The 21,620-nt window shown below is 46.8% G+C and overlaps 1 protein-coding gene and 1 long non-coding RNA gene across 7 annotated transcripts in view; one reads left to right on the top strand and one right to left on the bottom strand.

The window, feature by feature from the left end:
- The window catches only part of ABTB3 (ankyrin repeat and BTB domain containing 3), a 310,072-nt gene that overhangs the window by 243,447 nt on the left and 45,005 nt on the right, over positions 1–21,620 (top strand). For 4 of the 6 annotated variants that reach the window (XM_077914752.1, XM_077914749.1, XM_077914755.1 and 1 more), the window contains 3 exons: positions 16,473–16,638; positions 18,981–19,070; positions 21,008–21,109. In XM_077914752.1, coding sequence (XP_077770878.1) covers positions 16,473–16,638; positions 18,981–19,070; positions 21,008–21,109 — 358 coding nt within the window. The remainder of the gene's footprint in view (positions 1–16,472; positions 16,639–18,980; positions 19,071–21,007; positions 21,110–21,620) is intronic. The other 2 variants (XM_077914754.1, XM_077914751.1) reach the window with 1 other exon arrangement.
- Positions 7,227–12,872, bottom strand: LOC144323840 (uncharacterized). Its single transcript, XR_013389185.1, has 3 exons — positions 12,073–12,872; positions 8,945–9,304; positions 7,227–8,372 (listed from the first exon to the last, which is right to left on the bottom strand). It is a non-coding gene; the product is annotated as an uncharacterized LOC144323840 (long non-coding RNA).

The raw sequence follows: 21,620 nt of genomic DNA, 5'->3' as shown, positions 1-21,620 counted from the left end.
GGAGATTTTGAAGGTCAAAATTGACTGGAGTACCGCACCTCTTCAAAGCAATTGAGCACCCATCACCAGTTGCATTTGCCACCTTGAGTGGGGTCACTGGTGGGAAGAGGTAGAAGAAGGAAAGGAGGATGAGTGCAGACAAAGGCACATAGAGCTCCTGATTGGCAGAGCCTTGCCCCAGGTGAGTAGAAGTTAGGGAAGAGGTTGGGGCATAGAATATTCCAGAAGAAAGGGTCATGCAGCATTGATTTACTCTTAGACAGCTGGCTTACTTATCATGTTAGAGCTGGGGCAGAAATCAGATACAGCTGAATTCTGGGGCCTACCTAGAGGTCTTTGGGGGAGACACTGGCAAATGGATGGCCACTGATGTCACAGTTGTGGGTGAGAGTGACCCAGGGAAGGGCCTAACAAGAGGAGTCACCATGACACAAAGGGAGAGAGGCCCTGGGTCAGAGAAGAGGGAACCCAGGTGGGAAGGGGGACCAGGACCGCAGGCAGCAGCCAGCACAGAAGGTGCAGATGGCAGGAAGCCCCCAGGCGTGGCCATGAGGATCACAGTACCCTCTGCGTCAGGGCTTTCCACAGCCCGGCCTGGGCACAGACCATATTGCAGGCACCAGACGGTTTGCCAACACTTGGAATTTGTTCCAAGCTTTCAAAGTGTTAAAAGCAAAACAGAAACACATTTGATGCTCACAGCAACACAGAAAACTACAACTTAAATGGCATTTGAGGCTCACTTCCAAATCGGAGCTTCCGATCCAAGCTGGCAGTTTGAGGGTATGTAGTTTACCATATGGGATTTGGCTTCCAGAGAACGGACTTTTTTTTTCTGGCATCCTCTTGGGTCTGTTAAATTTCTGCCCAGGGTGCTTCTTTACTTAACTGCCAGCAAATCTCTTGAACTCTCATTTAAAATATTATTTACATAGGAACAGTATCTTCCCTTAGGGATTAGTCAAGCAATCAGTACTTATTACAAAGGTATGTACTGAGTACAGAGTACTTAGTACAAAGCCAGGATAACACAGGCGCTTCGGGTAACAGTGAAGGAGAGAGTTCCATCCTTCAGCATATTTGTCGTCTTCACAACATCCCGTGTGTGTGCTGTTTTTCCAGAATGAACTTCCCTTACATCAGTTCATTAAATTGCTCTATGAAACGTTAAGAACCACCAGAGCTGATGTCTCCAAAGGCCTTTCTACCCTGAAGATTATTCCATCTTGTGGCCTGCCATTAGATGCGCAAATGGGAGGTGCCTGGGTGGCTCAGTGGTTGAGTGTCTGCCTTTGGCTCAGGTCATCATCCCGGGTCCTGGGATTGAGTCCCGCATGGGGCTCCCTGCAGGGAGCCTGCTTCTCCCTCTGCCTGTGTCTCTGCCTCTCTCTATGTGTCTCTCATGAATAAATAAATAAAATCTTTTAAAAATAAAAGTGCAAATGGGAATGACACTTTTACCTGTGGGGGAAACTGAGTCATACAAAAAATGGGAAGAAACAAGTGGAGCTTCAGCTCATGCCTGCTCCTGTATTAGCAGATGGTAGAAGGAACCAACAATCAAGAACCTGTCTGGGCCAGACACTGTCCTGGGTGCTTTTCATGCTCTGCTTCATTCAGCTGGAAGAGAGGGCTTTATTTCCTTGGCACCCCTGAGAATACTGGGGCTTCAGGAGGTTAGGAAACCTGCCACCATCACATGCAGAATATGTCCCATCTTGGATTTGAACCACGCCTGTCTGACTCCAAACCCCAGTTCTCTCTGTCAAAGGGGTCACTCCAATCAAAAATCAACATCGGGACATGTGACTATAACTTTAAACAAGGCCCACAGATTCATCTTAAAAGGCTCAGCCTTCAGCTTTAGTTCCTCTTAGAAATTTGGGTGCATGGCAGCCTCTTGTGCCAAACTGACAGAGTCAGCGTGGACCAGGCCAAAGATCCTCATGAAGACTTAATGTGGAAATATTCTACCAAATGGCTGAGATGTATATAAAAATGACCTCACTAGTAATCCTGAAACGCATTTCAAAACCACACCCAGGTATGCCTTTCATATGCATCGGATCAGCCAAAACGTTACAGTGTGATGATACCAGATTTGAGCAAAGATGTAGAAGAGTGAGACCTCCCTTATACCACTGGCGGGCACTCTGAATCCACTTTCAAGTAAACTTGAAAGCACATAATCCTGGTCTTAGGTCTATACCCTAGAGAAACTCCTCCATATGGAAATGAGGAGGCATATACAAAGATGTTCATTTTGTGTTTATAATATCAAAGAAGAAGGAAAAGAAACAAACTGTCTACAAGAAAAGGAATGAATAAATATTCATTCAATGGAATGCCAAGTGGCAAGGAAAGTAAATGAACCAGATCTACATGTTATTACATTGCCAAATCCCAGAAACATAATATTGTGTAAAAAAAATAATAATAAATAAATTTTTAAAAAGGCAGAGCAAGGCAGGATTTTGTGTAGTGTGCTGACATTTTACATAAAGTTTACCAATATGCAAAACAGTCTGTATATTATCAGAAATTCAGTAAAAGTAGTAAAATATACGAAGCATTCCTAAGGATGATAAATGTCAAATTGAAGAGAGAAAACAATCTCAGGAAGGTGGGCGAGACGATGGAATCAGGACGGGTGTGTAGTACTTACAGTGCTTTCTTTGTACTTATAATGCTTTATTTTTTCCACAAGGTTGGGTGGTAAGCATATAGGTGGACATTGTGTTACTTTTTATTTATGAGTGCCTAAATTAATTTGTTAACCATAAAAGTTCCTTAGCCAGGGTTTGCAACAGCATATTTAGAAGGCCAATTCTGAAAAAATAAAATAAAAAGAAGGCCAGTTCTGGGATATTAATAAGCCTTATTTTTTAAAAAGATTTAATTTATTTATTCACAGAGACACAGAGAGAGGCAGAGACACAGGCAGAGGAAGAAGCGGGCTCCATGCAGGGAGCCTGACGTGGGACTCGATCTCAAGTCTCCAGGATCACGCCCCAGGCCGCAGGCAGTGCTAAACCGCTGCACCACTGGGGCTGCCCGCCTTATTTTATTTTTAGGTGTCAAGTGGTTCAGCAAATTTGGGGAATACTGGCCTAAATAAAATCAAATAGGTATTAAAAAAAACTTTCTTGGTGTTTTGAACCTCCTGGGTTTCTTGTAAGTCCCAAAGAGAAGGTTATCCTATTTAAATATTTTACTGTACAGCAAGAGTTGGCAAACGGGAGCTGTGTGCCTCCTATTTTTATGAATGAAATTGCCTGGACTAACAGCCACACCCATCTGCTTATTATAGTCTGTGGCTGCTTTCACACTTCGCTTTCACATAGTGGCAGAGTTGAGTAGTTATGACACAGACCATATGGCCCACAAAGCCTAAAATATTTACTCGTCAGCCTTTTACAGAAAACATTCGTGTGCCCATCATAGAACATCTTTGGGGACTGGTGTCCCTGGGAATGTTGGAATTGTAACACTCGAATGCCGCCCTTTTACTGCAGCAACAGGTGCATGTGTGTATTTGTGAAAATTATTATATAGAAGACCCTTAGTCCTTTCTGGATTCCTTAGAGGATGATGTACTTTTCTCTTTGAATCTCCAGCACCTAACACAGTAGCCGGTGTGTACTTAGCACTTCCTGTGTGCTTCCCTGAACTGATTTTCATTTAAAAAACCATTTGTGGGATGGATTCATTAGGATCCAGCTTCATTAGCTGTAATAGACCTTCAGAATACCTGTAGCTCGGGTGAGTCAGGAGCTTGAAATTCATCCTTGTCCAATAGTCCAGGCATACACAGTCTGGGGCTCTAATAGCAACTCCACTTCTAGGACCCAGGCACCTTCCCTCTTGTTGCTCTCACACCCCTTGGGTAGTACCTTCCTTTGCACAGCGTGATATGGCTGACCCCACCCACTAGGACTTCCTCTCTTTAGAGGGAAGAGGGAAAGTAGGAGGATAGACCGGGCCCCAGAGATTGCACACATCACTTCCCTTACTTCCTGTCGATCATCACTTAGTCATGTGGCCACATCTAATTGCCAGGGAAACTGGGGGAATATCATCCTTCTCTGAGCAGCCGTGAAGAATTCAGGTCCTACATCAATACATGAACGAGATCAAGGGCTCTCTGGAGGACACCAATCAGTTTCTGCCATAAACGGATACATTCAGGGCTCGCCGAAATCAGGGGTGACCCTTCCCTACAGGATAGGCCTCATTTTCGACTTCTTTTACAATAGGCCATGATGACAAAGCAAGAGATGTGTGATGATGCTTCATTATTTTCTACTCAAAGTCACATGACAGCACATTCAGGAATGAGCACACTAGTTTCATCTTCCTGGGTGTTTGTAGCCCTTGCATTTGAGAAAGATCTTTTTTTCACATACCTGGACAGACCCAGAATTTCTATTTTGCGGGGAAGGCAGACATGATGGTTTCGCCACTAACTGGCCATCTACTTCTAACAAAGAGAAAGGTTCCAGGCCCCTTGGGATCTCTGACAAAGCAGAAAAGATTAGCTGGGAGGGGGCCATGGAATCACACTTTCTTTACCTTATACGAGGCAGGTTAATGAGCTGGCCCTTCTCTGTACTTTGGCAGTGGCGTTAAAAAGCAAGTAGACACAGTTTTTGGACACAGATTTCTTCTAGGATCTTTGCATCACTACATGTTCCATTTGCCACATATATATATATATATATATATATATATATATATATATATATTGGTGCACAGAATCTTGGTGTGACTGACTTTAGCACAAAACAGTCTCAATTTGTTCATCTTTTCACTACCCAAAAGAAGGAAAGACTCATCAGCTAGGGCCCTGGAAGCCCATGAAATTAAATTCAGCTTTTTGGGAAAGTGTGTTGAGGAGGTGGGGGGGCACTGGGGGCTGGTATCCAAGTCAGGCCCGTCGGTCTCTGGATTGTCATTTCACGATTCATTTCTGAAGGCCCCATTTTATTGTCACGCTTACAGAATCCCATAATGGGAACTGCTTGATACATAAGAGACGATGCAAAAAAATGTGATTACCCTCCACCAGGATTTCTCAACCTCAACCTTTCTGAACTGTGGACATTTGGGGCTGGGTTATTCTCTGTTGGAATCAGGGGGGTAGGGAGGAGGGTGCTGTGCATTGTAGGCTATTCAGCAGCGTCTGTCTAACTACCAGACACCAGCAGCACCTCCTTAGCTGTGACAACCCAGACTGTCTCCAGACATTGCTACATGCCCCTGGGGGACAAAAGCACCCCTGGTTGAGTTTCACTGCTCTACACAAGTCTAAAGATATCCATAGGGATCCCTGGGTGGCGCAGTGGTTTGGCGCCTGCCTTTGGCCCAGGGCGCGATCTGGGAGACCCTGGATCGAATCCCACGTCGGGCTCCCGGTGCATGGAGCCTGTTTCTCCCTCTGCCTGTGTCTCTGCCCCCCCCCCTCTCTCTCTGTGTGACTATCATAAATAAATAAAAAAAAAAAAAAAAAGAAAAAAGATATCCATAGAGGGACTTGCTAAGTGACCTAAATACATCTGTGACCCCTTCAGACTGGTTAATGCTTCTCAGGCTTCCAGTGTCCTGATCTTAGGAATGTTAGGAGTTGGCCTGAATGCTCTTTCTGCACTGACCTTCTGGGCTTGTGCAAGAGAGAAGCTGCTTAGTGGGACTTGTGTCTCAAGGAGGACTTAGGAGAGGGCAGGATTCAGAGAGAGGATTTGAAGTGAGGGCACACCATGCATGCAGGCAGGAAGGCAATAGGGAGCTTGTGTGCGGCATGGATAGCAGGCCTTGTTGGCTGGGATGGTGAGAAGAAATGGTTAGATGATGGGAAGCTCTCAGGAGAGGCGGTTGCAAGAGGGCCTCCAGTTTGTGGCCTGAGAGTAGGAATTTATGTTTCTTTGGCACTGGCTCTGGACGTGGCATCTAATAGTGACCTGAGTGGCATCTGGATAGCATCTAAGTGAACCTGGAAGACCTTTGGTAGCAGACAGGCAGTGGGGGTGCTGGGAAGAACAGGGCTCCAGCAACAGCCTGCCTGGTTCAAATCTCACTCCTACCATCGGCTGGCTCTAGGACCTGGGTGAGTTTCTTAGCCTCTCTCTGCTGGCCTTTCCTCTTCTGATAGATGCAGGTAAGTTTTGTAGGGTTAAAGTAAGGATTCAATAAGATCGTATATGTGAATGTGTGTGTGTGTGTGTGTATGCATATGTATACACATTCATTCACAGGTATGCATAGGATGTATTTGTATCTGTGTGTGTGTGTATAGATATAGATATAGATATACACAATTAAAATGGTTCCCGGCACACAATCAATGCTATATGTGTTTGCTGTTGTTATTATTATCAACATCATTGCTATTATTTGGGAACCAAAAATAGTATTTTGAGTATGGAAGCACTTAGTGTACCTGGCACACTGCCTGACATATAATAGGTGATCAGAGTGAATTAATGAAGAATTCCTAAAATATTAGCTACTTAATATCTATCTATGATTCTAGAAATGACCACATCCATCCTTTGCTAGTCCAAGGTTCAAACTCAGAGGCCCAGGGCCAGGCAGGGAACACACAAGTGGACCCAGCGTGATACAGGAGTACAGAGAGGACTGGGCATGTGTGTGCCATGGAAGTTATTTGCAGCTTGTTTCCAAAACTTTTTTTAAAGATTTTATTTATTTATTCATGAGAGACACAGAGAAAGAGGCAGAGACACAGGCAGAGGGAGAAGCAGGCTCCCTGAGGGAAGTCCAATGCGGAACTCGATCCCAGGACCCAGGATCACACCCTGAGCCAAAGGGAGACACTCAACCATCAAGCCACCCCGGCATCCTGCAGCCTGTTTTCAAACTGCAAGCTGGCCAGCAGCATAGGTCTTAGGCCTGCCCTGGCCTAGAGTTTGCCCCTCTGCACCCACACCCTGTTCCTCTCTCCCTCCCTGAAGTTCTCTTCCATTCAGACCTCCTGCACCTCACAGTGAGAACAGAATGGGCCTTTCTTCCCGGCTCTTTGAGAACCACAGAGCTGCTTTGCATTAAAAGTGTAAACCAGCAAATTCTTGGCCTTGCTCCTCCCCACCTCCACCCCTACCGCCTTCCCTAAGCTGACCTCATCCAGGTGCCCAATAAACTGGGAAACTAGAGCCGGGCATTGCAGGGAGTACCTGCAGGTCTGATGCACCCCTCAGGACCTCCCTGCATCCCCAGCAGCCTGGCCAGTGCAGCCACAGGCACGCTCAGAGCACAGTCTTGCTTTTGTCCTGTGGGTCACCAGACCCTTATAAACAAAGCCCAGGAACCTCCTCCGCTATATACTCGATAGGAGTGTGCCCCTGCCTTGGACCTACAGACTCTTATATTCTTATCTAGAGACACAGAAATTAGGAAATGGGAGAAAGCAGCCAAATCTGACCCTTTCCATTCTAGGAAACATGTTTCCATTCTGCTGTATTGGGAGAGTAGCCCTAAGGGGAGGTTACTGTCTTAGCTTCTGTATTAGTTAGATGACAAGAGTAACTCAGAGTACAGTGACTTAACTAAAATAGATGTTTACTTCTCTGTCATGTAACAGATCAGCCGGTGCAGGCTGATGGGGCAATGCTGCGCCACACGATCCCTTGAAGACCTCATTCCTTCCATCTTGTTGTTCTGCAGTTCCTGTGGAGTAGGCGTCAGCAAACTATGGCCCATGAGTCAGCCTGGGTTTTGTTTTGTTTTGTTTTTGTTTTTTAAGTAAAACTTTATGGGAACCAGTCACACCCATTTGTTTACGTGTTATCTATGGCTGTCCTCAAGCCCCAAGAGCAGACTTGAGTAGTCCCAACAGAGACCCTCTAGCCTAAAGCCTAGACTAGTGACTACCTCACTTACCAGGAAAAAGTTTGCCAACCCTGCCTTAGTGTGTTGGGTGTGGTCACCTGCGTGGTCAGCGCTCAGTCATTGGCAAGTCTGCTTATCAGCTGGGGATGGGGAAATAGGGAAATAGGGCTGTTATCCCAGGGCCAGGAAATTCCTTTTAATCAAGTGACACAGACAGAGGTGTGCTGGTAAATGTTTAACAGAAGGAGCATGGTTCGCAGTATTTATCGGTTTCCATGGTATAGATATTTCCACTGTGGCTGATCTCAGGTGAGCAATGAGATGACTCCAATGCAGAGTGGGGAAGAGGCCCACAACTGGCTGTCCCAGCCAGTACCAGCTGGCTCAACTCACCACACACAGGACACAGAAATTCCCTGCATCACTTCTGCTCATGTTTGTTGGTGAGAACTTAGTCAGATGGCTGTCACTGGCCACAAGGGGAGCCACGTGCCAGGCCAAAACTCAGGGCAGAAGATTCTGTATTGCTGTAAGGAGAGGGGTAGAGAACGGATCCTGGGGGACAGCATTCATTGCCACACATCTCTTTCCCAGACAATCCTCTTGGCCATGAGCAAGTGTTTGTGTGAGGTAAGAGCAGAAACAGAGAAGCCCAAATGTTGGGATGGAGTAAGGGAGGAAAGCTGTTGCATGGTAAGGAATGGTACATGACCACCAGAAAACATGGGATCAACTCAGAGATTGTCCCTCATTGGGGGCCCCCAAGAGCCTGACTACCCCCATTTTATGGATGAGAAAAACTGAGGCTGTTGGAGGAACTGTGATTTATCCAAGGTCACACTGCTGGTGAGTGGTACAGCCATGACTTAATCCACATTCATCTGAGCCTCACCCTGGCCCTATTCCTGCCTTACCAGTTGCTTTCAGAAGTGTTTATAGGGCCCTCAGTGTTTCCCATGCCTGGCTTAGCCTAGACCTGGCCTCAGAATCCTCCTTAACATCATACTCCAACCAGCCATACGAATGAGTCAGAGTTGGTGCCTGAGATTAACCCTGTTTCCATGCCTGACTTAGGTGTTATCTCGTAGCTACACATTACCCTCGTTCCTGAGGAGATAACTGGGGTGTTCGCTGTCCATAATGTTTCTGTTGCATTTCAGATGGCTGACTTATATCCACATCTTCTAGAGATTCAAAGTCTCTGGCAGCATCATACATCCCACATTCTCTAGGCATGTGTCCATGTTCAGACAGGGCCTCCAGCGTAGCAAGAACAGGTTTGTGTGCACTGTCTCCCTTATTCCTAATGAAACCTGAATGCATATGTCCCCTTACAGATGAGGAGGTGGAAGGCCAGAGAGAGATGGGGGACGTTGCTCAGGGTTACAAAGCCAGGAACTAGAGGCTGTGCTGGCATATACATCATCGATAGTTCTCTCTGCCACCGTTCAGTGAGTTCCTGAGGGTCCAGAGAAATGAAATCAGCATCGTTGTCTCCTTCTCAACATCATAAATCCCTCCGAGGAACATGAAAGGCCAGTGACTTGATCCTCGGTTAGGACTTTGAGTTAGGGTTATGCTTCTCATTTTTCTCCCGGACACCTCCGTTTTCAATTATGTGGTCTCCGGCATAGCCTGCCTAATATCCTTCTCGTGCATATCCTTCTCCGTGCAGCCTGGGAGCACGGGGCTGGGCTGGCTCGCTCGCCCCTGGACCAGGCACCTGACCCTGTACCTGCCTGTCGCTGGCACTCAGGAAGCAGATGTGCGAATGCATGAACCATGGCATTTCCCCTCGGCCCCGAGCCTCATGGGGCAGAAATCGCACCCTGGTGGGCTCTCTGCACCCGCAATGTGTGTGGCACACAGTAGGCATGCTTACCATGGGGCTCTGTGGGATTCGGCTGTGACAGGGTGGAAACACACACAAACCCACGTCTGACATTGAGATGAGACACACGTGGGCTGCAGTGAAGGTAGAAGGAGCCAAGTGATTTTAGGGCAGGATACCTACTGCCTCTCAGTCTCTGCTTCCTCGTCTGAAAGATGGGGACACAGAGGGTGTAAGCAGAATGTGAGCGTGGGCTCAGGAGCCAGACGAACGCCACTGAATGCCAGCCCTACCACCTACGAGCTGTGTGACCTTGGGCAGGTGACATAAGCTCCATGCTTCAGGTTCTTCATCTGTAAAATAAAGAGAATCGTGCCCAGCCCACGGGATTATTTTGAGGATGCGGTGAGCTATTTCCCGTGAAATGTTTAGCACAGGGAAAGCTACCAACAAATGCCATTATTAGTATTAACGATAGCGTGTTAGGAAAACTATAAATCTTTGCAGAGGGGGAAGTGAGAAGCCACGGGAGCAACAGCAGAGCTGTCACAGGCTCTGCAAACAAGGCCCCGGTGAGGGCTGGGCTCCACGGCAAGCGGAAGGGAAGGCCCCCCTGCCCTGTGACTGGGGAAGTGTGCGATGGGAGGATGGGGGTGGGAGCTTCCAGACGGCCTGGTTAGATCCTGGGAAGAGGCCCTATCATTGCAGAACAGTCTGCATGCCCCAGTACAAGTAAGTATGCATTCTGTGTACTGAGTGGTTAGCATCACACCCTGTGCTGAGTGGTTCAAAAGTATTTCTTAATCCTCATGGCAGATAGAGGCATACATGCTACTATCATCATCCCTGCTCTTTGCAGATGGGAAAAGAGGGGCTTGGAGAGGTCAGTTACCAACCCACGCTAGCCGGTATGAAGCACAAAGGGATGTGAGCGCTGGTCTTGAGCACTAGGCCCTGCCTGCTCCGTGGGAGTCAAGCTTCCATGTCGAACACTCAGACCTGCGCCTCAGTTTCCTTGTCCAGAGAATGGGAATAATGATAACAAAGCCTGCAAGGAGAGGTCGGCTGACATGGTAGGAGTTGGGCACTTAGTAGGGTGCCTGGCACACAGTGAGCATGCAATAAGGGGTGGCTTCTATTTCTGGTGAGGGAAGGTCACGGTTGTGAGGACTGTTTGGGCCTTTGAGGTTCAGATCCCAGAGTCATGCACAGAAGCCCAGTGACTGCCAGCACATTGCTAAGAACTGGGCTGTACAGAGTGGTTAGTGGGACAGACTGGGCTCAAATCCTGACTCCTACTTATTAGCTGTGCGACAACGAACAAGTTAATTAGCCTCTCTGTGCCCCATTTTTCCTTGTCTGTACAGTTAATAACTGTGCCTTACTTGTGGGGCTATTGTGAGAACTTAAACACGTTAATATTTGCAGAAAGGTATAATATGCCTAGACATGGTAAGAGCTAGTATTTGTTAAATCGGTAAAACGTGTAAAAATGTTAATGTCCCCATTTTTCACGTTTGAAAATAGAATGAGATTAAGTTCCCTGTGCAGGGTTCAGTGCACAGCATCAGCAGTTAGTGAGGGCAGAGCCAGGTGACAAACCCAGGCTGTCAGGCTTCCAAGCCCACACCACTGGGGACGGGCTTCCCAGAGTGAGCCTAGGTTCGCGCTCAGGAGCTGGGAACTGCCTGGCACCTTCTAGCACCAGTGGGGTCAGGACTGGTCCTGGGGGTAGGGGAGGAAAGAGGGGCTCGGAGACTGGCTGGGGCAGACCCCAGCACCCCGAGTAACTCTGCTCTACCATTTCCTGCTTGTTGAACTGTTCCAGAAACTGCGCTTTCATCAAGTGGGACCCCCATCCGCCCCCCCCTCCCCAGCCTCTGTCATCACTTACAGTTTGCTTGCAAAACCACGCTAAGGCACGCAGTCTTTCTGAGGGCCAGGGTTTCCCCACTTGGAAGAGGACTGCCTTCATTCTGGTGGAATTTGTTAGATGCAGTATCTAACCTGAGACCCCAGGAAGCGCTTTGTACTACAGTGTGCTTCAGGCTCCATGTCCCCGAATTTGGTTCTTCCAAGTACAGTGTGTTCTCTCAGTGTACACCTTGCTTTGTGACTTACAGTAATGATTGTGATATGAGAGCTTCGTGCTCAGCCCTGTACTCCTCTGAGCACACTGTACATGGACTATCCACACCTAGAGTCCCAGGAGGATGGTATTACTACTAAACTCATCTTACAGATGAGAAAACTGAACAACAGAGAGGTTAAATAACTTGCCCCAAGATCACACAGCTGCTGAGTAGCAGAACGGGGAACTAGAGTTCATGCTCACCACTCCTATGTACGCTAGCTTTAAGAATTAACCTATGAGTAAAATGTGTCTGAGGCCTCACCTGCTCATGTCTGTCACTGGGAGATCAGCAGAATACATTAGCATCCCTCCTCAATACTTCCTCCTCGGGGGAGAAAAGGCAATGTGATTGCTTGCTGTGCTCAGGCCTGCAGGCTTCCTGGAAAACATCTTTCTGAAGTCACATTCTTGAAGCAGTGGAAGATATGGAGCCCAAGTCTTGGGGCCGGGGCCCTTGAGAAATTGGAGAAATTGACTACTTCCGTAGCTGGCCTCTTACTTAAATTGATCAGATTTTTTATGGCATCGTTGAAAGCCACTGGCAGGGAAAAGCACAAAGTTGATCACCTTCTGGTGAAGCCCTGGGTGACTGGCTTAATAGATTTCTGCATAAGTAAGTCCCACCCTTAGGAGGGCACACATACTTGCCCAGGCCCCGGGGGAACCTACTGGTCTTCAGTGGCAGATTCTTGGGGAGGCCTTCCAGAAGGAGTAAACAGAGCTCTGAGCCATGTTTACAGGAATGCTGCAGGAATTTAAATGCTACCAAGTTAAATTTTCTAACAAACCAGGTTGAACAGAAAGCCGTGTTTTCACAAACTTTTATGGAAAATGTTCTTACCTGCTTTAGCTGGTAAAATAACCAGAACCATTACTCACTTTGTGTGACTGAAGGATTCTGGAAGACAGGTGCTTCCTGGGGCCTGCTCTCAAGAATAAATGGCAGGTCGTGCATGGCTTACCTACAGTTAATAACCATATGCGTCAGGCACAAAGAGAGGAATGACAAGATAGATGTGGTCCTGCCCCCAGGAGGCTGACAGCAAACAAACTGTAGGATGAATGGAATGGAATGGAATGGAATGGAATGGAATAGAATAGAATAGAATAGAATAGAATAGAATAGAATAGAATAGTCACAGATTGGGAAAAGTGGTAAGAGGGAAGGATGAAATTGGCCAGAGATGGGGCATATAATGGCAGGAAATGAGGTGTACCCTCCTTTAGAGAAGGCCTCCTTTCAACATGATATTCAAGCTCAAATTTGAGGGGTGAGAAGGAGCCAGCCCCACAGAGAGCCAAGAAAGGGAAGAGCAAGAATGAAGTCCTTGAGGTAGGAGAGACCTTGGCCACCGGAGAGTGGCACATGCAGAAGGAAGTGTGGAAGAGGATGGTGGGTCTCACCCCTGCAGAGCCTGTGGTCCATGCCTGGGAGCTGGATTCTAGTCTCAGTACACGGGAAGGTATTAAGCAGAGACACAACACAGCACAGTCTTATTTACATTTTAAGCTCACTCTTGGAGGCCCCTGGGCAGCTCAGTTGGTTGAGTCTCTGGCTCTTGATTTTGGCTCAGGTTGTGATCTCCAGTTCCTGGGATGGAGCCCCCACATTGGGCTCCCTGCTCAGTGGCGAGTCTGCTTCTCCCTCTCCCTCTGCTTCTACCCCTGCTGGCATGTGCTCTCTCTCCATCTCTCTTTAAAATAAATAAATCTTTTAAAAAAAAGAGAAAGAGAGAGACTGGTTTGGACAGAGAACAGAATGGAAGCTGACAGACCAGTGAGGAGGCCACTATACTCATCTAGACAAGAGACCCATGTCTGGAGCCAGTGTATGGGCAGTGGGGCTGGAGAGCAGTGGATGGGTTTGGGATTTGGGTGGCAAAGTCAACAGCTGATGGAATGGCCATGAGCATGGGAGAAGGTTCTGGCCTGAGCACCTGAGTGGACAGTGGTGCCATTCATAGAGATGGGATGACTTAGAGACAGGTTTGGAGGGTGGGGGGTGAACATGTTAAGAATATACATGCTAGATTTGAGGGTCTGGGAGACATCCAAGAGATGTGCTCAAGAAGGCAGTTGCATATGTGGGTATGCCAGCACAATGGAGAAGTGCAGGGTCCCATTGAGCAGGGTCAGGCTGGGGGGTCCAATCCCTGCTCACTGCTTACCAGCTCTGTGACTCGGGCAGGTTCCTCAACTCTAGAATGGGGCTCCCCATAGCACCTCCATTGTGGGCTTATTGTGATACATGGAAAGAGCTTAGATTTCAGTAGTAAGAACTCAGTAAACATTAGCCTCCTATAATAACAATTATTATCATCACCATCTTAGCTATGGTAATTTCCTTGCCATTTGTCTCTTTGTAATTAAAATCAAGATTCTCTGTAGCTGGTAAACACTTGTGCTGATGTTCTTGGAGTTACTGATTTATGAGTCTGGGTGCTCAGGGAACACGGGGCGGGGGTCTGTGTCTCCCTCCTCCTAGCCCCTGGTGTGATGCCCACACACAGTAGGTGCTCAGTAACATTTATCTAGTCAGGTGAAATGCAGCTTGACTCCAGAAAACAAAATGCTTATTTGAGAGACTCAGTCAAGCATGGAGGAGAGCAGAAGGGACTGAGACACAGAGAGGAAACTGCAAATTCACTGACAATGACAATTCATAGCATCTTTGCCCTCAGGAAGGAGGCTCTTGATTTCACAAATCAGCCTCTTTCCCAACTAGATAGTGGTCTGTTAGAAGAAAAGCTTTCCCTAGAGTTAATCAAATCTGGGAGCACCTGGGTGGCTCAGTCGGTTAAGCAGCTGCCTTCTGCTTAGGTCATGACAATGGGGGTCCTGGAATCCAGCCCCACATCCCATTGGCTCCCTGCTCAGCAGGGAGTCTACTTTTCCCTCTCCCTCTGCCTGCCACTCCACCTACTTTCCTCCTGCCCTCTCTCTTTCTGTATCAGATAAATAAAATATTTTTTAAAAAATCTAATACCTCCCCAACATCTGCACACACACCCCACCCAATCAAGGCTCCAGACATGTCAGCACGACACACGCAGATCCCCACCTTTTCCTCTCCAGAAGCCTCTATTATATGCCCCAGAACCTGGCCCTGTTGCTCTCACTCTCTTGCTCTGTCCTGTCCATTTGGCCTGAAGCTTCTTCCTTAACCATTTCTTTTCTGGAAACTTAGATGCAGCCCACCACCACACCAGGGGTTTCCTCTTGTCCCCTGGAGATGCTGGGATCCGTGGTCTCTCCCTGTGTTCTTTTCAAATCATGGCAGGTGACTCTGCCCTTTCCCAAATTAAAAAAAAAAAAAATTTTTAATTTCAATTTCAGTTTCAGGTAAGCTGTGAATAGTGTTTTAATGTACATTTGTTTCATCCAGTGTTTATTAAAGTACTTTTATTTGCTAAATCTAGCACCCCTCGCTGTGAGAGTCCCAAATGCAAAGCCCCACACACCATGCCTTATGGCACAGCCCTGTTCGGTGCCCTAGAAGTTCACATCTTGAATGCCAAGCCCAGGGTCCGTCAGTCCTCCCCCACCACCTATGGGGTTTCCCTAGAGAGTCCTCCAACCATGTTGGGTGTCTTGGCTCCCCTGCCTGCCATGGAAAGGTCTTAATCCTGGAGTCCAGCGTCCTGGTCAACTGTGGGCCTTTCTTGGTCTCTCCCAATGCTCATACAAATAGACTCTTGGAGGCCTTGACCCACACCCAGCTCCTGAGGCCTTCCCGCAGATGAGACCCCACATCAGCACCAAGTTTTCTATCTCCACTGCATCAGCTCCCCCTGGTGGCCAGAAGCAAACTTTCTATCTCCTGCCTGGAGCCCTAAGAGCTCCTACCCTGGGTTCCTATTTCAGGGATGCCTTCTGCCCAAGCGGAGGTGAATGATACATCAGAAATGCAAAGGAGAGTCAAGCACATACCCATCCCACCCACTCCCTGAGGCTCCCTTAGTGGTTCACCCTTCAAGTGCTCCTCCCCCAGGTCCTAGCCTTGCTGATGAACAGGAGCCTTGGTGCCATAAACCTTCTGGAACTATAGCCCATCTCATTTCCTCCAACCATCAAGAAGAACCGCCCCCCAAAAAAGAAGGTAGTTCCCTCACAACCTTTCCTTATGCCACAAAGTGGCTTAGTTAGAAGCAGGAACGGTACCAGGAATTCTGAGCACCTGACTCCTTTCTTTGGTTTCCACTCTCTGAATTTGCACAGAGAAGGGACAGAAAGGGGTCTAGAATAGGGTCTACTCCAGGCTGCTGGCTGGGTGGCCCAGGGTGAGTCCTTTGTCTGTGTCTGTCTCCCCATTGTTAAGAGGGGTAATGATTGTACTTGCCTTTGGGGTTGTGTGGGGGATCAAACAAACTAATTCACGTGAAGAGTCTAGCTGAGTGCTTAGCCTAGAGTAAACATCCCATCGTTAGTAGCTCTCACCATGTTTAGCTCAGGATGCTACAGAAGCCTGAGGAAGACAGATCAGCAGCAGTTGTAAAGGACAAAGGATCGAGACATCCATATTTTAATTGGAGCCGAGGAATAGGCAGTTGACAATGAAAACCGAATGCAAGGGATCCTTGGTGCTTTCTAGCTCTCATGGACTTCAAGGACCATTTCCCGGGGAAACCACTACACCCACCTGACCACCTCTCCCTTCCTTAGGGCCGACGACTGCTTTTGTGCTTCTCGGAAGCTGGATGCAGTGGCCATCGAAGCCAAGTTTAAGCAGGACCTGGGTTTCCGGATGCTGAACTGTGGGCGCACGGACCTGGTGAAGCAGGCAGTGTCTCTCCTGGGGCCCGATGGGATCAATACCATGAGCGAACAGGTACAGGGTCTGAGAGTCTGAACAGACACCTCACCCCCACCCCTCCACCAGGTGTACTGCCCCCACCCAAGATGGAAACAGCAGGCGCTGGACACACACTCCCCCTGCTGGTGACTTAGGATGATGTTTATTTTATTCATTTAGTTTGAGTTTTTAAACTATAAAAATATCCTTGTTCATCTTTATAGAAGTTGCACATGATCAGTGCAGCTGAAATGGAAAATACAGAAAAATAGGCCTATTCCAGAAAGGAAATAATGCCATCACCCAGATAGCCACCATTTATATTTAGTATGTGTCCTTCAAGTCATTTTTTTCAGCGGGGTTAAAATTAGTTCTCTGCCTGCCTGCCTGCCTGTCTATTACTGCATCACGGAACAACTCCAGGGGTATTTTTACCAAACTTTCAGGGTATGTTTGAGATACACAGAAGTCATTCTGGGGAACCCTCTGAGGCACCTCAGAGATAGGCAGCTGCCCCCCAACATCCTCAAACTGAGGTGCAGTGAAAGGCTCCTGTGCCCACCAACCAAGAGACACCATGTGGGTGAAGATGTCACAGACAGAGAAAACAAACAGATGAGCTCCAGGTGGAAAGTCACAAGGGACAGATGGAGCCGTTTCGCATAGGGCAGCTCGTGTAGCAAGTTCCAGGGAAGGAACAGCAGCTAGGAATTTTCTTGAGCAACAAGGAACCCTAACATACACACACACACACACACACACACACACACACACACACTTTTATTATTTTTTAAATTGGGATTTATAATCTCTTGCCTTTTCCAATAACTTATATTAAAGGCACTTTGCAATGTCATTAAATATTCTTTTTTCGGTCACTTTTAATGGCTACATAAAATGGACATATTATTTATTCAGTTTACCATCCTCAGTTGTTGGATATTTAGGTTGTTTCCAATTACGTAGTATGTCAACAATGCTGATTAGTAAAGCTGAGAAGTTAAACATACGAGTCTTTGTTCAAATCCCTGATGATTTCATTATGGAACTTATTTTCATTGAAGTATAGTTGACACAATAGTCTCAAGTGTAGAAAATAGTGATTCTACAATCCTGTATGTTATGCTATGCTCATCCTTAGGGAAATTCTTAAAAATGGAAATAGTGGCTCAAGCACATTAACCTTTCTGCAGGTTCTCAATCTCAAATTACTTTCTCAGAGACTTTGTTTCCATATACACAATCTTCAACAGTATATGCGTTTCCCTTTTGCCAGTATTTCATTGGAGCTTTACTATCTTCTTATTTAGAAGAGCTCTCTACATTTTAGATATAAACCCTTTGTTATAATCTAACAAATATGTCTCAATTTATTTTTTAATATTTTATTTAAATTCAATTTGCCAACATACAGTGTAACCCCCAGTGCTCATCCCATCCAGTGTAAATTTGTTTACCTTTAAATTTTGTTTATAATATCTTCAATTTTATTGTCCTCTATGCTGTAATGATTTTTGTTCATGATTTCTTCCTTTAATTTCTACACCTAGAAGCAGATCCAGGTACATATCTTTTATGGTTTTAATTTTTTCTCTGTATCTCTAATCAAACTATGAATTATTTTGGCATATGGTATGAGATCAGGCTCTAATTTGCATGTTTTCCCAAATAGTCACCTTCACAACACTATTTATTGAAAAATCCATCCCTTCCTTCTGCTGGTTGTGGACCCTCAAACTAAGCAGGAGTCACAGGCAAATATGGAATCCCTAAAAGCCATTCTTCATTCACTTGCCTTTTGCTTGTTAATGATAATGTCAAACCAGACGTCAGTGATGGGGACATGCTCAGAGGCATCCAATTTCCCTTGACACTGACCAGCAGCTTATATAAAGTAAAAATGACACTTGTTATATTGTGAAGGAGAAAATGTCAAGGAAACCGTGTTTATGAATTAGGTAACTTGGACAAATGTCACAGAATCCAGAAAGTTCCTAAGACTTGAAATCAGCCACTTGTTTTAGCACGTACTCTTAGGTCTGCTGCAGCCTAGGAGAGATCAATGAAAAAACACCAACTTAAACAAAGATAATTGGAAAAAAAAAAAAAAAAGGCAATCCTCCCTTCCTCTCCCTCTCCCCTCCAGTTGTTGGTGGGTTTTTTTGGGTTTGGGTTTTTTTTTTTTTTTTTTTTTGGTTTTCAAAATATGAAGGACTGTGCCCTTATGAGTCATAGGGCAGCATATTTATTTTTTTAATGCTGGATTTTGAGTACAAGCATAGCCACCTACACACAAGTAAAAATTTCCATGTGTTATTGTCGAGTGACACAGCCGCCTTGTAAACTCTCTCCATTCTCTGGTTTCTAACCCACCGCAGGGCATGACCCCACTGATGTATGCCTGCGTCCGTGGGGACGAGGCGATGGTTCAGATGCTGCTGGATGCCGGAGCTGACCTGAATGTCGAGGTGAGGGTGCAGAGGGCTGCAGGGCCCCTTGGCCTGGCAGTCCCCCTGGGGGAAATAAGCAAAGAGAGGGGGGCTTTTTCTCCCGAGAGCCATCACTGAAGGCACTCAGTCCAGCAAATAGACCAGGTGGTGGATTTCCTGCATCCCAAGGCCCCAGCCCAACCACACTCCAAGGAGCTGCCCATAACTACGTTTCATTTAAAAACCCACCAACGAAGCTGCAAGGAGCATCAGCTTCCCCTTGCCTCAGCTGTACTGAGTCTGATTCTTACTGCTGATCCGTTCCTTTTGGGATCAGGGCAGAAAGCCCTCTTCTGAGCCATCAACCCTTTCTGCCTAATACAGCGCAGGGCCATGTCCCCCGATCTGAGATGTCGCTCCCCCAGATGTTCCGCCCTGCCAGCCAAATCCTGATCGGTTCACCTGTTGGTTGAATTGAAGCCACAGGTCTTAAAGCCCATTGCAAAGCCTCCTTAGGGCAGTGTGGTGTATAGCAGAAAACGTACCCACCCCCCCACGGGCTTTAGAATTTGACACTTAGGCTCAAGTTCTGAAACTGCTGAGTCTTAGCCACTTGCTTTGTGCTTGGACAGGTGGCTTAGCCTTTTGGAGCCTCAGCGTCCCCATCAGCAACAGGGGGAGAATAATCGCAAAGACTACCTAGCAGAAGTTAGACTCAGTTAATACTGGTCCCCCACAGACACACACCATGAGACTTGTCATAAGTGAAATCATGCTTTTCGACCATGTTCTATCCTGTCTTCCTGGCAGCCAGCTATTGGCAGCCCCAGAGGCTGGGAAGGTTGGCATGCTGCAATCCTAGTTCAGCAACCCTATAAAACTTTGTTAGTTCAAAATTAAATGTTTTCATAATCTTAGTGCTTTGCTTTTTTTTTTTTTTAAATTAGTGAATTTGATATTCATCTGAGGAAAACAGGCAGTAGGCAGAGTTTTGCATCCAAACCCTTTTGGATATTACAAGTTTCAAGTATTGGGGATTTTCTTGCCTGTTAAGAACCACCATCTCCCCCAGCACTGTGCAGACCTTGCAGGGGCTCCTCATCGTTGGGTCCCAGTGGGCTTCTCTGGTCATCTCTAGCCCATCCCATGGCTCCCAGCTCAAGGCCTTCTCCCAGCAGGCAATTAGTGAACTCAGCTGCTCTGGAGGAAACAGGCATCATAGCTGTATGGGCCCAGGAGTGTTTGGGAGGAAAGCCATGTGCGGATGCCAGTCTTGCAGGACCCCAGCCTTCAGCTGCCTTGCTGCCTCTCTTTTGGCCTAGGGTATGTTGAGGCCTATGTATTGAAAGACCAATATCAGATTGCACATTCATGGTGTGTCCAGGGAAGGTTTTGTGCCCATGTTTCTAGAAGCATGATGTTCCTTGTCAATTAGGAAGCCAACATAAGGGTGAAATGAGGACAGGGTGAGGTGAGCTGTGACCAGTTGGGAATGTCACTCCATTGGATGGGCGGTAGTCTTCCCTGGCTTGAAAGCTGGAAGCACAACACACACCCCACACACACCTAGCCTGAGGTTTCCTGCTGCTGAGAAATTCCCCTAAAGGTGTGTATGTAGTGGTATGGCATCTCACGCTGATGTCCTCCTGTGGCCCCCAGAAGCACCGCACTTAAGCAGGAAGAGGGGACAGGCTGGGGAGCTGGCTCATGGTAGCTGCCACTACAGCTTCTCCAAGGCACCTTAGAGAAGGTTAAATCATCCATTTAACTCCCTTCAGATGAGAAGCAAAAAAGACTCCCTACAAGACATCGAGGACAAAAAGTCACCACCTTACTATCACCAACATTTCCCAAAGCACTTTCAGAATGTCCTTCCATACATCTCCAGCCCACGTGCCCAGCCACAGATAGGTCAGACTTGCTAGTCTAAATATTGTGAAGGTCACATTTTGAAAATAACTTCAATTTGTTTATAGGTTGTCAGTACTCCTCATAAATATCCATCCGTCCACCCCGAGACCCGCCATTGGACGGCTCTGACTTTTGCTGTGTTGCATGGACATATTCCTGTAGTTCAGGTATTAATGGATTTCCCTATCCACGTCTGACCTTTAATTTTACCTCCTTCATTATGCAAATCTGTACCTCTCCCAGCATGCACATTCCCTAAGGGATTCATATTGGTTAATTGCAATTAAGTATAGCACATTCATATCATATAAATGAAAATATCATATGTAATGATCTATATGGCCTGGCTTTAACCAATATGAAATTATCACATACCCACACGCAGCCTCACACACACGAGTGGCAAATCTCCGAAGCTGTTCCTGGTTGCTCGGGGGTGGGGCCTGAGCTGTGATTTTGTGGATTTGTTCATTTTGCTTGTCGTTAACATAAACATAAGACTTGGCTGGTGTGAGACCTCAGAACCTCCCCTTAGGTGTGACCCTGGTGTTTGTGTAGAGTCTAGGGTCTCTGACTGGTGGAAAGAAGCATCCCCAAGTCGCCAAGGGAATGGTTCTAAAAGACACTTGCTTGGATCCTACCTATTGAGAATCTGATCCCAGAGGTCTAGAGTAGGGC

This window comes from Canis aureus, chromosome 11 (genome assembly GCF_053574225.1).
Source record: "Canis aureus isolate CA01 chromosome 11, VMU_Caureus_v.1.0, whole genome shotgun sequence".
Taxonomy (NCBI): domain Eukaryota; kingdom Metazoa; phylum Chordata; class Mammalia; order Carnivora; family Canidae; genus Canis; species Canis aureus.
Note: the sequence above shows the minus strand (reverse complement) of the source record. Positions and strands in the feature narration are given on the sequence as shown.